This window comes from Peromyscus californicus, unplaced genomic scaffold, assembly GCF_007827085.1.
Source record: "Peromyscus californicus insignis strain IS unplaced genomic scaffold, ASM782708v3 Scaffold_3__1_contigs__length_106647218, whole genome shotgun sequence".
Taxonomy (NCBI): domain Eukaryota; kingdom Metazoa; phylum Chordata; class Mammalia; order Rodentia; family Cricetidae; genus Peromyscus; species Peromyscus californicus.
In genome coordinates this window covers 42,083,637-42,098,681 of record NW_026294551.1, presented here as the reverse complement: position 1 = coordinate 42,098,681, position 15,045 = coordinate 42,083,637, and the positions used below count along the sequence as shown (strand labels likewise).

The following is a 15,045-nucleotide window of genomic DNA, read 5'->3' as shown; positions in this document are numbered from 1 at the left end:
TATGCATGAGTAGTATGTGTCCTTAACTGCTGAGGTATCTCTCCAGCCCCCTGAAGTGACTTAATTTATTCTGTGCTCAGGCAATCCAGGGAAGGCTTCTCTGAAGAAGAGACCCTTGGCCTGAGCCAGCAGGAGGACTAAACAGAGCAAGATGGGAAGAGAGTAACAACCCAAGCCGAGAAATGACATGTGCAGACCCTGTGGTTAGAAGCAGAAAGGGGTGAAGAACTCATGAGGCTTGAGAAACGATGAATGTGTTGGAATACGTAAAAATGGCTGAAGAGAGCAGAAAACGAGGCAGGGGAGGTAAAGTGGTGCCAGACCTGCTGAGGTAGGAGCACTGACTCTCTCATCCCCAGTTGGTCTAGTTTGCTTTTCCAGCAGTGATACTCAGAGGCAGGAGCCAGAAAGTCTGTTTCTAAAAGCCCTTAGCCCACTGTCAGGGATGTCTGAACACATCCTCACGGGATTTCACTTAGGCTGCAACCCACGGACCAAGTTCAGTCTCACCTTGGCAAAGGCGTCTCTGCCGTAGCTAGCTTCCTGTTCCGTGTGCTGCTTGTCGATGATGTCACGGCCCGTGGCCACCGTCCGGTACAGAAGGGCTTTCTCCACCATGTCTGTCTTAGTAGAGAGCAATTCTGCTATGACAGACACGACCTTGCCATTCTCAATGAGTGGCGTGTCACCATCTACTATAAACTTTAAATTGCCCTATATCAAAAACGAAAACACAAGACACCATTTCCAGTGAACGTCTGACAGATCATGAATTCAAGTGACCTTGCTTGTACCTACCTTCCTCAACAGCGTGTCAGATGTGGAAGCCTAGCACATCTCTTTTCCTCTTTTCCATACATGTGTCTATCCTTCCATCTAGCATACATTTTTGATGGAGGGTCTACATTTTTAAGTAGTCATGTTCACAGATACTTTCTGCCATTCTGGTCTACGTGCTGGCCTCAGATGATCTGCTGGGCCTTGGAGGCCACTTGCAGCCATCTGTTTCAGAGGCATCACCATTAGGCTCGGTGCTGAGTTCAAGGTCTGTGGCTCTCACAGTCCAGTGAACTGAGCACGGGCTCCAAACCTGTAGTGGTCTGGAGAACCTCTCAAAATATAAAATGATGAAGAAAATCAGAGCACATTTTTCAGAACACAAGCGAAATTTTCATAAAATAAATTACTTTTGACAAGGAGCAAAATCTTCTGGAATAGTACCCTATTTCCACAGGGATATGATGTACTTTGAGAGTCCTTACTCACCAAGTGAAGAATAGCAGCCAAAATTTTATATACTGTTTGAATCTCCTCAGGTTTGAATCCGATTACTTTCATGGCATCGGCTACGACTTTGAACTCGGCAGCATCATTGATGGAAGACTAGACATGAACATGAAGATCTTAAGTCACAGACATTTCACATGAGCATTAATCATGAAACAAAAGTGTTTAGCCAAAGTCTTGATGCCTCTGTAGTAAGTTACTTTGAGGGAGATAAATATTAAAAAAAATTACTTTATGGTAGAAACATTGTTTAGATGTATGAGGCCTATTTATGTGTGAGAGTTGTCACTTAAAATAAGCACCATGCACTCTTCTGGAAGCTTCTGTCCTGAGTTGGCTCACAGAAGATCACAGCTCTATGTGCCATAGAGGCGGTCACACGTGAAAATGTTGAATGTGGGAACTTGTAAAGTCCATGGGTGGTTACTGCATTTGCAGCTCTCCCACAGGTCCTCTTGTGTAGGCTGGCAACAGCTTTCATACCATATAACCAGGCTTCTTATTTCCCAGGTGAGGAAAAGTAGCACCCAGAGCAAAGCCACCAGCTGCAGCCACTTAGCAAGCTATTAAATAGTCCAGGACCATACTTCATTATTATTTCTTCTCATGTGGTAAGTGTCTGTCTGGTAAGATATAGCTTCTAACTGGAGCAGAGGTGCTGTGGATATCACTCTATATAAATAAAACACTGATCGGCCAGTAGCCAGACAGGAAGTATAGGCAGGACTAACAGAGAGGAAAACTGGGGGAACAGGAAGGCAGAGGGGAGACTGCCTGGAGCCGCCGCCAGGACAAGGAAGATGTAAGGTACTAGTAAGCCACGAGCCACGTGGCAAAGTATAGATTAATAAAAATGGGCTAAATATAAGAGTAAGAGCTAGACAATGATAGGCCTGAGCTAATGGCCAAACAGTTTAAATAATATAAGAGTCGGTGTGTTTATTTTATAAGTGGGCTATGGGACTACCGGGGCTTGGTGGGCCCGGAGAGAAAACTCTCCAGCTACACAGAGGAGCTCAATGATGAATCTGTAGCTCCGGGAGATATGCCACTGCTTGGATGGATAGTGTGCCAACAGATTCCACAGTAAAGAGTGGCAACTGCTTATATTACAAGTTTTCTCAGAAGCAGCTCTGGACTAACCCTTTTCTTAACAAGTTGCTCCTCTTGCCTGGAGAGTGCCCTGGTCTGATGCTTGCTTACTAAGGAACGACATACAAAAGCAAACCTTCTCTGCCTGAGGAGCACACGTTCCTTTGTGTCTCAGGCACAACCAGTCAAGTTCCTATCCCCATCAGTGTTTTCTCACTATGGGATGGACGCTCAACCTTATTGAGCCTCAATTTTCTCATGAATTACAAAGACAGAGTAACACACTTCTTATAGGTTGCTGTCTGGTCTCTACCATACCAAAAAATACTAAAATATCAGAGACTGCTATTATAACTGCATGTTGAGACTGTAGTTCTGTCCCATGAAAATAAATTGCGGGCTGTTTTCCGACAGCCATTCCTCTACTATTCCATTATTCCTCATAGAACAAGATTTGTTTAGTCCTCTTGGAGCTCATCCCTGATTGGCTTGCTCCTAGCCTCTGGGGGCTTCATGCTTCTAAACTGATCACGGCCATTATCCTGGATAGTTTATAGGCAACTGGACACAAACTAGAGTTATCTGAGAAAAGGGAACTGCAGCTGAGAAACAATGGCCTGCAGTTGAGCCTGTGGGCATTTTCTTAATAAGTGATTGATTTGGGGGCAAAGACCATTGTGGTGACGCCACTTCTAGGCAGGTGATCCTGAGGTGTCTAAGAGAACAGGCTGAGTAAGCCATGGAGAGCAAGTCTGTAAGCAGCACTCCTCCATGGCCGTGTGCACTGCCGGAGTTTCTATTCTGACTTTCCTGGATGATGGACTACAAGCTGGAAGCTGAAATAAACCCTTTACCTCCTTAAGTCGCTTTTGGTCATGATGTTAATCACAGCAACAGAACTTTAAGACACACGTTTTCTTCCCTCATCAAGTGAGTGGTCAGCCACAGGCATATGATGCTACTGTGATCAAGGAGGCATGAGGAAAAGCACATGAGGGGCTGTGTAAGGGGAGGGGCTCTAGGGAGACATAAAGTGGCAAAAACAGAGCATTTCTTTTGCCTGTGAATACTGGGGACTGCTGATGACATTTTGAGACCATGACAAAAGCAGACCAAGAGAACAAGCCAGTTTACTGAGTGAAGCAGAGCTGTAAGTTTGAAAACCCATGAACCCCACCTGGGTCTCTAGCAATGTTCCCGAGGCACTGGAGTGACCATCCCAGCACTTGCTGTCATACAGGGTTAGTGAATTCCTTACTGTTCAGGAAACTCTACCTGAATTTTCTCTTACTTGTGACCCAAGGTATCTTAATTGTTCATGAGTCCTACATCCTAAGATTAATTAAAATACATGTAATATTTTATGAATATTAAACTCCTACTTAATTTGTATGGAGGAAGTGATTATGTTGTTATATAATAAACATAGGTTTAAGTAGGATTTGTTGTATTATTTTGTTGCAAGCCATTACTAATTATCATCTCTACATGGTAGAATTTAAGCATGTATCTTAGGGTATTTTGGTGCTTTTTTGTTTTGTTTTGAATTTGTTTTGCCTGCACGTATGTCTGTGTATCATGTGTGTGCCTGGTGCTCATGGAGGCCAAAAGAGAATACTGGATCCCCTGGAGCTGGAGTAACAGATGGTTTCTGACCTGCCATGTGGGTGCTGGGAATCAAAGGAGGGTTCTCCGCAAGAGCAGCCAGTGCTCTTAACTGCTGAGCCACCTCTCCAGTCACTGAGCCAGCCTCTAGCTTAGGTTCTGAGTATGAGCACAAATTCTTTGTTTTTGTCAGAAAGGAAGGGGGAAAAAGTCCAAATGGAAAACAAATAAAAACAATACCAAAGATGAATTTTATTTAGAAAGAAGTTCAAATATTAACTTAATACTTAGTAGTAAGCTACATGACTTGGCCTGAAGTAATTTTGGCAATAAGATGATAATCTGATTGTAAAGGAATAGCCCAGCTCCTAGCTGTAAGTGTTGATTTCATAATCCTCTCTCTATATTTAAGTATTTCTGGCAATGCTGAGAAAGTTGGACCATTGCCTTCTACTGTTTTATTTTTAATTCATTTTCAGCCAAACATTTCTACTCTTAGAAAAGTATAAAAAGGTAGCATAACCTAAATGCCAAATAATAGAAAATTAACTACAAAACCTAAGTATCATTTATTTCTAGGAACAGCAATAAAAATACTGCTAAGCCAGTAATAAGGGTATAACTAGCATAAGTGGAATAATAATTTAAATAAAAACACTTCCCACATCTTTTTTCTGAGATCTTTTTATGCATCGTCCAACTAAAATCACGAGTGCTTTTTCTTGTTTGAGCTAGGTCTGGCTGTGTGGTTCAGGTGGATTCAGCATCTTCCTGTCTCAACCTTTTGGATACTTAGGTTACATGCATGCGCCACTGTACCCTGCTGGCAGTGCACTTTTTATTACAGAAGAGTTAAAAATACAGAACTGCGGGGTCCAAATATGCATACTCTTACTCTTCTGGAAGCAACAATTGAAACCATGACCCAAGCCTGCCATAGCTTCTGCATTTCTATACCTCGCTTCTAGCAGACTAGGACACCACCACATTTACTTCTTCCTACACTCTCACCAGCCACCACATTGTTAAACTGGCTGTGAGACCAGTAGAAGAAAACTCATTTAAATAGGAGCAAGAAAATAGGGCCTGCAGATGTGTATGCAAGTGCCTGTATCCAAGGGAAGGGAAAACAGGGGTCCTTTGGAAAGATGACTAACAAGAAAACCCAAGGGCTACAAAACTATTTCTAGGATAATCACAATCAATATTTAAAAATAATGGGAAACTGGGTGGTGGCGGTACATACCTTTAATCCCAACACTAGGGAGGCAGAAACTGTGGATCTCTGAGTTTGAGGCCAGCCTGGTCAACAGAGTGAATTTCAGGACAGCAAGGGATACAGAGAGAAACCCTGTCTTGAAAAACCAACAAGAAAAAAGTGGGGAGAAAATCAAAGTGCTTTTTAATTTTGTCATAGCAACATGCCTTTGGTCAAATCACACCAACTCTTATGAGGAAGGCTTTCTAGTCCTCAGTGTTTTTATGGTTTCAGCTAAATGAAGTCAGATTAAATATTAAGAGAAAACCCTGAACACGGGGAGAGGAACTTTTCTGCTAGATGAGGACAATACAGTCACGCAAGGTTATTTAGCCAGGTGCTCAGTTTAGTGGTGGAATACATTTCGGACTGAGATTTTGAAAAGCAGAGCAGAGGACACTCCTCTGCCTGAGGGCAGCGGAGGACCTGGGTGAACAGCTCGTGTTCCTTCTGCCTCCTCTCCTTTCTCAAAGAAGAAACTTACCTTCAGCTGTGCCCCCCCACGGATGTAGTTGTAGGATGAAAGGGACTTCTGCAGGTGTAGAGAATGCAGCATCTGCTCAGAACCTCCCTGGAGCAGCTGGAAAATATTCAATTTAAATTAAACTGCTGTGATGGCTCATTGGAGTTATCAACTTGGTGGCACTGGAATCAACTAAAGATAAGCTGCTGGGTACCCCTGTGAGAGATCCTCTTGATCAGACTCTTTGAATTGAGAAGACACCCTAAGTGTGGGCAGGGCCTGTGAGGAGTGGCAGCCTAGATAAAAGAGGTCCAAGGGAAAAGCTTTGCTTTTCGTTTTTGTATTTTGCTGGTCCACTCATCCACTTTGTTGCTGCTGTAGCCACAACCACTGCTGCTGTATTCCTTTGCTGGCACCGGAATTCAGTTTCTTCACACCTCCAAGGAAGACAGCAGTTCCAGGAATTTTCAGGCCTTCAGCACCAGACAGGGACTGCTGAGGCACCCAGTCCCAGGGGCTGAGCAGCTCCTGGGTTCTCAGCCTCTCCAGTCTCCAGCACGAAGACAGCCAGTGCTGGACTACCCAAAAAACATCGTGTAAGCCAATCTAACAAACACTGTTTTAGCAAACAGTCATTCTTCTGGTTCTGTGGAATTAGTTCCTCCTGACTAATCCACTGTCAAAGCAAATACTGATCTCCCAAATGTCAAATATTCTTAGTGGTGAGCTAGTTCCTACTCATTTTCCAGGCTTTATACATTTAGGTCCTTCTGTTAGATGCTTTGAGGAGATTTTTGGATTTTGTTTTATTTTGTTGCTGCTGTTCTCACTTATAGATAAATGGCTTATATATATATATGTGTGTGTGTGTATGTATATATATATATATATGTATAGATAGATAGATAGATAGATAGATACATAGGCAGAGTGTTACACAGTTACAAGGAATATCACTTAAAATGTCTCAGCTCATTCACAACAAAATTGGTCTAGAAAGTTCTTGCTCAGAATGTCATAACCTGTAAGAGAATTCCTACCTGAGGTGCTTGTTGCTCAGCAGTGTCACGCTGCTGAGTTTAGAAAAGTCAACATTCTGGAGAAGAGGTATCAACTGACAGTCACGTGGAGTCCCACGTGCTGCACAGCTTTTCCTCAACTGTCACCGTCAGAAAAGAGTGTGACTGACAGCTGTGACTCTCACACAGACTGACGATACTTCTTAGTAACTTCATCCAACCGGGAAAGACACTGGCAAAAGCTTAAGTTCTTGAAATAAACAATTCTTTCATTTTATAGAGAAATAGTTTATCTGAAATCTAGCAAACTGTCAACAGAAACAAAGTCGTTACCCTTTTGTGCTATAGAGCATGCCTTCAGGAGGGGTTCTGCACTGAACAGTAAGCTCTGGCTTACTTCAAATGTACAGTTATCAGGCCTTAAAGAATGATTATTTCAGCCGGGCGGTGGTGGCACACGCCTTTAATCCCAGCACTCGGGAGGCAGAGCCAAGCGGATCTCTGTGAGTTCGAGGCCAGCCTGGTCTCCAAAGCGAGTTCCAGGAAAGGCGCAAAGCTACACAGAGAAACCCTGTCTCGAAAAACCAAAAAAAAAAAAAAAAAAAAAAAAAAAAAAAAAGAATGATTATTTCTTATCCAACATACCAGAACTTGAATGGCATTGACTAGAGCAGTTACCTAAACAAACAATGTTGTATTCAACTGTACAGTCACCGTTAATCACCTTCAAAGACAGTTACACAGAAATCAATCCTTTTAACTCATAGTTTTAAATGTGTCATTGCATGCGTGTTTCTGTTGGTGTGTGCATAGAGGTCAGCTTTGGCTGTGTGTCATTACTTGGGTTCCATTCACTGTTTTTTAAATTGGCCTGGAGCCAGCAGTCCCCAGGACTGTCTCTGCCTAACTAGGACTGGACATGGACACCACCGATCCTTTTTTTTTTTTTTTAATTCAGTTTCTGGGAACTGAACTCACAGTAAGCATCTTATCAACTGAGATAGCTCCCCAACCCCATAGTTTTAATTCTTTAAAACCCCAAATGTAACTTAATTAGGTCAACAGCCTATTTAGTAGTCTTGGTTTATATCACTTTGAGCTTCAAAGACCATATTAACATCAACTTGCTCTATAAGAGCAGATGTGCCAAATAGCAGGAGGGCTATTTAAGAGTTTGTTTCAAACTCTAACAACATTCCCAAAAGATGATTTGAGTGTTGACAGCATAGAGGATAATTCTTTCTTGAATTTATAAATCCTGCTTTTGTTTTTAAAGTAATCATATCACCCTACACCTATCAAGAGTGACGCAACCAAATTTACATTCTCATCTCGAGAACTCTCAAGTACAGGAGTAGTAACTCAAGTCAAAAGAAAAGGAAATCGGCTGGGCGGTGGTGGCGCACGCCTTTAATCCCAGCACTTGGGAGGCAGAGCCAGGCGGATCTCTGTGAGTTCGAGGCCAGCCTGGGCTACCAAGTGAGTCCCAGGAAAGGCGCAAAGCTACACAGAGAAACCCTGTCTCGAAAAACCAAAAAAAAAAAAAAAAAAAAAAAAAAAAAGAAAAGAAAAGGAAATCAACACATCTAGAAGGTGCCATAGCAAAAGCTCTCACGGTCATTACTCTGTTCCTCCACTTTGAGGAAATGCAGGTGATGCCCAGCCTGGGCGCATTCAGTTGGCTGGCCACCTACCAGCTCTCACAGTGCTCACACTCAGTCTCTTAGGTGGGGTAGGATGTGTTCATGCCTGTACATACATGTAATTTGTTTGGAGACAAGGAAAGCCAGAGAGGCATAGGACAGATGAGAGTACAGGAGAAAGGTTTCTCAGCACAACCAGGCAAATGATCAGTTCTCTGCATAAGGAGCTGATGACTAACCTGATAAAAAGAATGGAAGCTTCGTTCTCCCGGCTGTTGCACAATCACACGAGACTAAGAAAAAATATTTAAAAAAAAAATGGTTAATCTGAAATGTAGGTATAAATGACACGGAAGCAACTTTCTTAGAGAATCTTGTATTCACAGTGCATTTAAAAAAATCTGTGGCCAAAGCTTATCAGAGATGGGTGCTCTCTATGGTTTTCCTGGCACTATTTTGATAATTCTTTATATTACTTAAAATGGGGGTGCCTTAACATTCATGAGGAATGAAGCCATGTTTGTTCACCCTGGAGTCTAAAGATAGTATGTGCAAGTGGTAGGAACTGAGGGGGAGAATGGAAAGGAATGCTAGGGAGGAACATTCTCAACATTCCCTTGTCCAGAGTCTGCTGGTATTTCAAAGAGCAATGCCTCATATCCTATAATAAAATCAGTCAACATGATCAGGCCCTCGGGACTTGGCTTAGACTCTCCAAAGAGACTGCTCAACATGTGTGCTCATTCAAGTGTTCTTTTTGATTAAATATTACACACAGCAGAATCACGAAACATTATGGAGAAGAGATGGGTAATACTTGGCATCTCTTGTTTCTGTCCAACTGACTCTGATAAAGCACTTATTTCCGAAATAGTCAGCCTTGATGTAATAGATAAGAGAAATTACAGTGCCATATGATGCTGTGGGGTCACTGGGATAGGGAAGCCCTGAGTTGAGCATGGCTTAACTGGACCAAGAGAAGGAATGCCTGTGTCCTGCTGTAGCCAGTTATATACCTTATATAGCAGCAAGCAAACAGAAACCAGGGAGGAAAATTTCAAGTTAGTTACAAGCAAACTAGATGGAGGATGGTAACATAAAAAGTCTAGGTCTGAAAGCTGGGCATGATGGTACACTCCTGTAACTTCAACTCTTAGAAAGCTAAGGCATGAGGATGGTGAGTTACATGCCAGCCTTAGTCACCCAGGGGAAAGGAGGGTGGGAGGGAGAGAGAGATTTAATTGATTTGAGTTACACCTTACCCAGAAATTGTCATACATTCTTCCTGTCCCATACACACCTCAAATCTGCATTGACAAAGTCTAACGTTTTCTAACTCGATATAACAAGTCAGTGGTTCTCAACCTTTGGGGGTTGAACGATCCTCTTGCAGGGGTTGCATATCAGATATCCCCTGTTTCAGATTATGATTCATAACAGTAGCAAAATTGCAGTTATAAAGTAGTAATGAAATAATTTTATGTTTGCGGGTCACTATAACATGAGGAACTGAATTAAAAGGGCCACAGCATTAGAAAGGTTGAGAACCACAGCTAAGTGCTCATAAGAGAACATAGGAAGACAGCTTCTTACCATGGAAGGCAAACTTGAAGAGGGATAATAGGATTAAACACACTTTAAAACAATAAATAAAATTTCACAAATAGTATTTTTAAACATTCAGCTCTCACAAGCATCACCCTAGAAATTTAGCACATTTACCTTTTCCAGCAAATAGTTATTGATATGTCCCCCAATAGGGTCTCCCTTGAAGTCAAAGTTGATATCCATGTATTTTCCAAACCTGCTTGAATTGTCATTACGATTGGTTTTGGCATTTCCAAAAGCTTCCAAAACACAGTTTGACTTCAGCAACATATTCTTCACTCTAACAAAAATATGTCAAAGTTATTTGAAAAAATTTCAGAGATGAAGACATTTAAAAAACTGGATAAACCTTCACTTCATTCTAGTCATTCTCTCGTTTCTTTTTCGCCGACAAGAGTCCTCTCACATAGTCATACCTGTAGGAATAACCTGCCTCTGACATGACCTGACTAGTGGACCATCGTCTCTGCCACTAATCCTGCAATGAACCCTTCAAACTGCCCATAAATGACTGTATGCTTCACAAAGGCATGTGTGTAGGAACTGCTTGCTTACAAAGGAAACCATTAGATGGCCCGATATGCTCCAGAAAGACAGTAAATTTACATAAGCCTTATCTGCTATATAGAAATGAAAGTAATTTAGTTCTCAGCTAGCTATTCTCCTGGGGTCCAAAAAAAATTATAAAAATTTGATCAAATGTTCACTCTCAAATTAGACTGCAAAATGAAAAATCAGAAGTGGGAATATGTCACAAATTTTTAAAAGGATTCTTTTGACTGGGTAATCCAGTTACGATAAAAATGCAGAGTCCACACAGTATCATCAAATCTAAATTCTCTTTCTTCACATCACCCAGCACCCTAGATTTGAGATGTCTAGCTGCCTGTGATGTATAGATAGATGAATTGTGACTCATCAGTGAACTAATATTCAGCTTTAAAGCAGTCAACCAGGAAAAGGCTGTACCACATAAGAAACCAGTCATGTTGCTTCATTAAAAAACAAACAAGATAACCACTCATTCATTTTTTTACATATTTGTTAAGCAAACACTGTATGCCAGGCACTGTTCTGGTGCCTCACACAGCACAGAACAACTAACTATGCTACTCATCTGACTGCGAACCCAGCACAGTGCAGTATGAGACCCTTTTGCACAGGAACCTAACTTTGGCTCCCAGCATCAGTGGGTTATGGTTGTGATAGCAATGGGAAGTCATGGGCCTACCTTCCAGGGCCCATTTCACTCAGAGCACAATTTTTAAAAACGGAGCAAGGAACCTGCAGAGGCTTGGACAACAAAGTCAAGCTGTGCAAATTCCAGTACTCGGCTGAAGTTGAAATCTGGCTGGAACCAGGATACTTCCAACTCTTTCAAAGCAGTTTTAATATTTTTTTAACTTGGTAAATCTGGAAATTGATATAGCAATAGAAGGAAAAGCAGAAAGACAATATGCAATGTGAAAATCAAAGCAATTTACACATAAAAAAAAAATGCTTGACGACTGTCAATTTAGGCCTAGCCCAGTCTGCACATGATGCCCAGCCCTTACCTTTCTGTGTCCCTGATCCCTTACCTTTCTATCTCTGCTCTCTGGCTGGGGTTGGTGATGGCGGCGATATACTGCATGATGTACTTACTGGCCTCTGTTTTACCAGCTCCACTTTCCCCTGGAGGGAAGAATTATGCAGGATTTTAATATCGTAAGGTAAGCCAGGAGTAAGCTCATTGTCAACAGAATAGTTTAAACCTTTGATGGTTATTCATTTAAAATTGTATGTTACATTTTCTTCCACCTCCCCCATCCTTCTCTTTCTCTCCTCCTCTCCCTTCCCTGTTTCTTATTAAGTTATTTTGTCCTCAGCTACTTCTAATAGACATGAACATGTCTTAAAAAATGACAGAAGCAAAATTATAAATTACAAATCAATATTTAGTTAAGGAAAAATATATCAAGGAGGAAATTGTGTTAGACTAGTTCCTTAGACTAAGCAATCACTCCTAAGTACAGCTGAAACAAAGTAAGGTGCTGATCCAAACAGTAGCTACAGCTACATTCATATAACCTTGTTTTTTACAGAAAACTTATTTTAAATTTAATGGGAATAAAGTAATTGATTACAAAAATTAGAGTCAGGTGCTCACAGGTCCAGAGACCCAGAAGGCTGAGAAAGGTAGCTTGAGCACAGGGATTTCTGAAACCAGTTAGATCCAGTCTCTTAGTATAAAAAAGGAAAGAAAGAAAAACAAAAATCTTAAGCGCCCCCAATTACAATAATTTTAGTGAAAAAAGAAAACACCATGTTTGAGACACTAGGCATCATGGGAAGTGTGACAATGGGTACAAGTGGTAGTATTGGAGGGAAAGATTTAGAAGTTCCTTCTACTTGTTTAAACACCAAAACTTCACTTACTAAACTTTCTCCCAAGGGAATTTTTAAATGTAATATAACCAAATGTATCAATCTCCCAAGGCTTTAAAACTATTTTTTACAGATTATACTATGTGTTAGGACTAAAATTGGGCTAATAGATCGATAAAGAATTAGATAAAAAGAGTTAATTACATAATGGAATTGCTAAAGAGAATGTGCTAGTTCTATAGAAGCCCTAGTGAAAATGTGTTCACTATACACTGCTAAATGGAAAAACTAACTTTGTGATAGCAGTATATGATTACAATTCTGTATTTTTACTTATTTATGCACGTGTGACTCTATATACCTACACAGAGACAGAAAATATGCAAAAGGACACATACTAACCATCTGCTACTTCTGGAATGTTGGGGGACAAGACGTTCAAGAACAAGTGAATTTTTCCCGAGTCAGATGGGTCCTAGAGGAACCTCCCCCGACAAAAAAAATACAGGTCTTGCCATTGCACATGGTTGCTCACTAAGACTTGATAGTAAGACCCTACTGCTGAAGATACTATCTATATACTTTGGTCACTAGAGATGTAGAAATCAAGCTGGTACTAACGTGGAAACTTTCTCTCTCCTTGCTTGCTTGCTTTCATAGTACCCAGAAGGTGCTATGTAGGCTGCTGATATTTGGTGTTCATCAACCGTTTTACCCTCTGAGCTACAATAATGGCACAAATGTTATGGGGTTAACCAACTACTATCTGACTGGACTTAAGGCCCATGCCACAGGAGGAAACTCATGCCTGGTTCTGTAAACTTAGCCAAGAACGTGTGGCTAGGGAGGTCATAGGCCTAGGGGAATCTACTACTATTACTTTTACGGACATAGCCTCAAACTGCCTTCTAAATACTTATCTTTATACCCATAGACTAATGCAGCTCTCAGTCCTCATCAGAGAAATTTCCTTTTGTAGTGACAGTTAACACAGATACTCACAACTGGTCTAAGTGCAGAGAATAAGGGTCTGTGCAGGGCTTAACCATAAATGGGGTATCTATATCACAAAGCTCAAGAAGCATTGTAGAAGAAGGGGTGGAAGGATTTGAAGGGCCAGAAGTTAGGGAGGACTGCTGTGAAACTGTAAAACACGAGAGGTCCCCCATACTCATAACTCGCAATAAGTAGCTATGGTTGTCTGCAGCAGACCCTACATGAGATTCATGCCTGTCAACACTCTAGCAGGGAAGGAAAAGGAGCTCCTAAGGCCCACCCCTGGCTGAGGAGCTACCAACAGTTGATGGCTACCTGGGGGAAAGAACATCAGTTTTTTTTCAGGGATGTGGCTCCTGGTAGGTTGACCATCCTTCAAGGGATGGCCCTACACATGTGTATAAAGGTGTCTAATATCAACTAGATTTGGTAGGTTTTAAGCAAAAAAAAAAAAAAAAAAAGGCATGAAGTTGGAAGGAGGAAATGGTGGTGGTGAGAAGAATTGGAAGGGAGGGACTTGGGGATGATAATAATACAACACACTGATAAATGATAAAAATACAACGTATGAAAAAAAGAGTAAAGGACTTTTTATTTTCATTCATAAATTTGTATAACTGGTTAACTTTTTAAATTTTAAAAATGTTTTAGTTATTTAAAAAACAAAACAAAACAGTTTAGTCCTGGGCTATAATTCTCTAATTCTAACATGAAGTTATTTAATCTTCTGATCCTTAACATTCTTATCTGTAAAATAGAAAAATAACTATGCTACATACCACTTAAAGTTATTTTGATAACCAAAATAAAATAATGGTCATAAAAATATTCTGAAAAGCACAAAGCCACTAAAGTAAATGGGAAGTATTATTAGCACCCACAGAGATTGCCACATCTTGAGAGGCCATCCTGGGCCAGGGAGAAGGTATTTTCCTTGTCCTCATTTTACTAGGTGAGATGCTGCAAAGTACTCAGCACTGAGTTGCTAGGCTCCCGTTCTGAGCATGTGGGCTGCAGCTCATCCTCTCCTCCACAAGGCTCAGGTCCAAGCTCAGGAAGCCCATTCCCACCTCTGTCTACACCAGAGCGCCGACTTCCAAACTCCAGTCTGACTTTGAGTTCACCCCTCACATTTGGCATGTAAGTGCATCATTTTCTTTGTTTCATTCTGTTAACATCTGAACTATTTTTGTGTTATTTTATTTGTTATTTTTTGTGTGTTTTGGATAGGAAGAGTCATATCCTATGCTGGCTCAGTCTACAAATGACCAAAAGGCATGTGAGTATAATATGCACTCTTTTTATGAGATGAGGTCTTGTTATGTTTTTCAGGGCTGTTTTGAACTCCTGCATGTTCAAGCAATCCTCCTGCCTAAGCCTCCAAAACCAAGACTAGAGGATGATCAAACAGGGTAGAAAGACTTCAGTATGTAGTGTTCATTACTTTTCTGGGCCCTATAAAATATCTTAGGTTTCTAAGCTTAAAGGAGCGTCCATAATGACAGTAGGGAGCTGTGATTAGGCATCCAAAACAGGAGACTGGGAGATTTCATTTTTATTCAAATGCGGGAAGCAGAGAAAGTGAAATGGAAGTGGGGTGAGGCTATGAACTGTCAAAGCCCCACCCCTCCTGCAGTGACTTACATTATCTTGCAAGACTCTAAGTCCCAGGATCCATAACCTCCTCATATAGCACCACCAACTGGG

General features: G+C 41.2%; 1 protein-coding gene across 2 annotated transcripts in view; it reads right to left on the bottom strand.

Moving 5' to 3' along the window:
* Myo1d (myosin ID) overlaps positions 1–15,045 on the bottom strand; it is a 313,484-nt gene that overhangs the window by 208,913 nt on the left and 89,526 nt on the right. For both annotated transcript variants that reach the window (XM_052759912.1, XM_052759911.1), the window contains exons 3-8: positions 11,556–11,649; positions 10,090–10,255; positions 8,607–8,660; positions 5,727–5,822; positions 1,267–1,383; positions 511–714 (exon numbers count right to left, since the gene is read on the bottom strand). In XM_052759912.1, the coding sequence (XP_052615872.1) occupies positions 511–714; positions 1,267–1,383; positions 5,727–5,822; positions 8,607–8,660; positions 10,090–10,255; positions 11,556–11,649 (731 nt within the window). The remainder of the gene's footprint in view (positions 1–510; positions 715–1,266; positions 1,384–5,726; positions 5,823–8,606; positions 8,661–10,089; positions 10,256–11,555; positions 11,650–15,045) is intronic.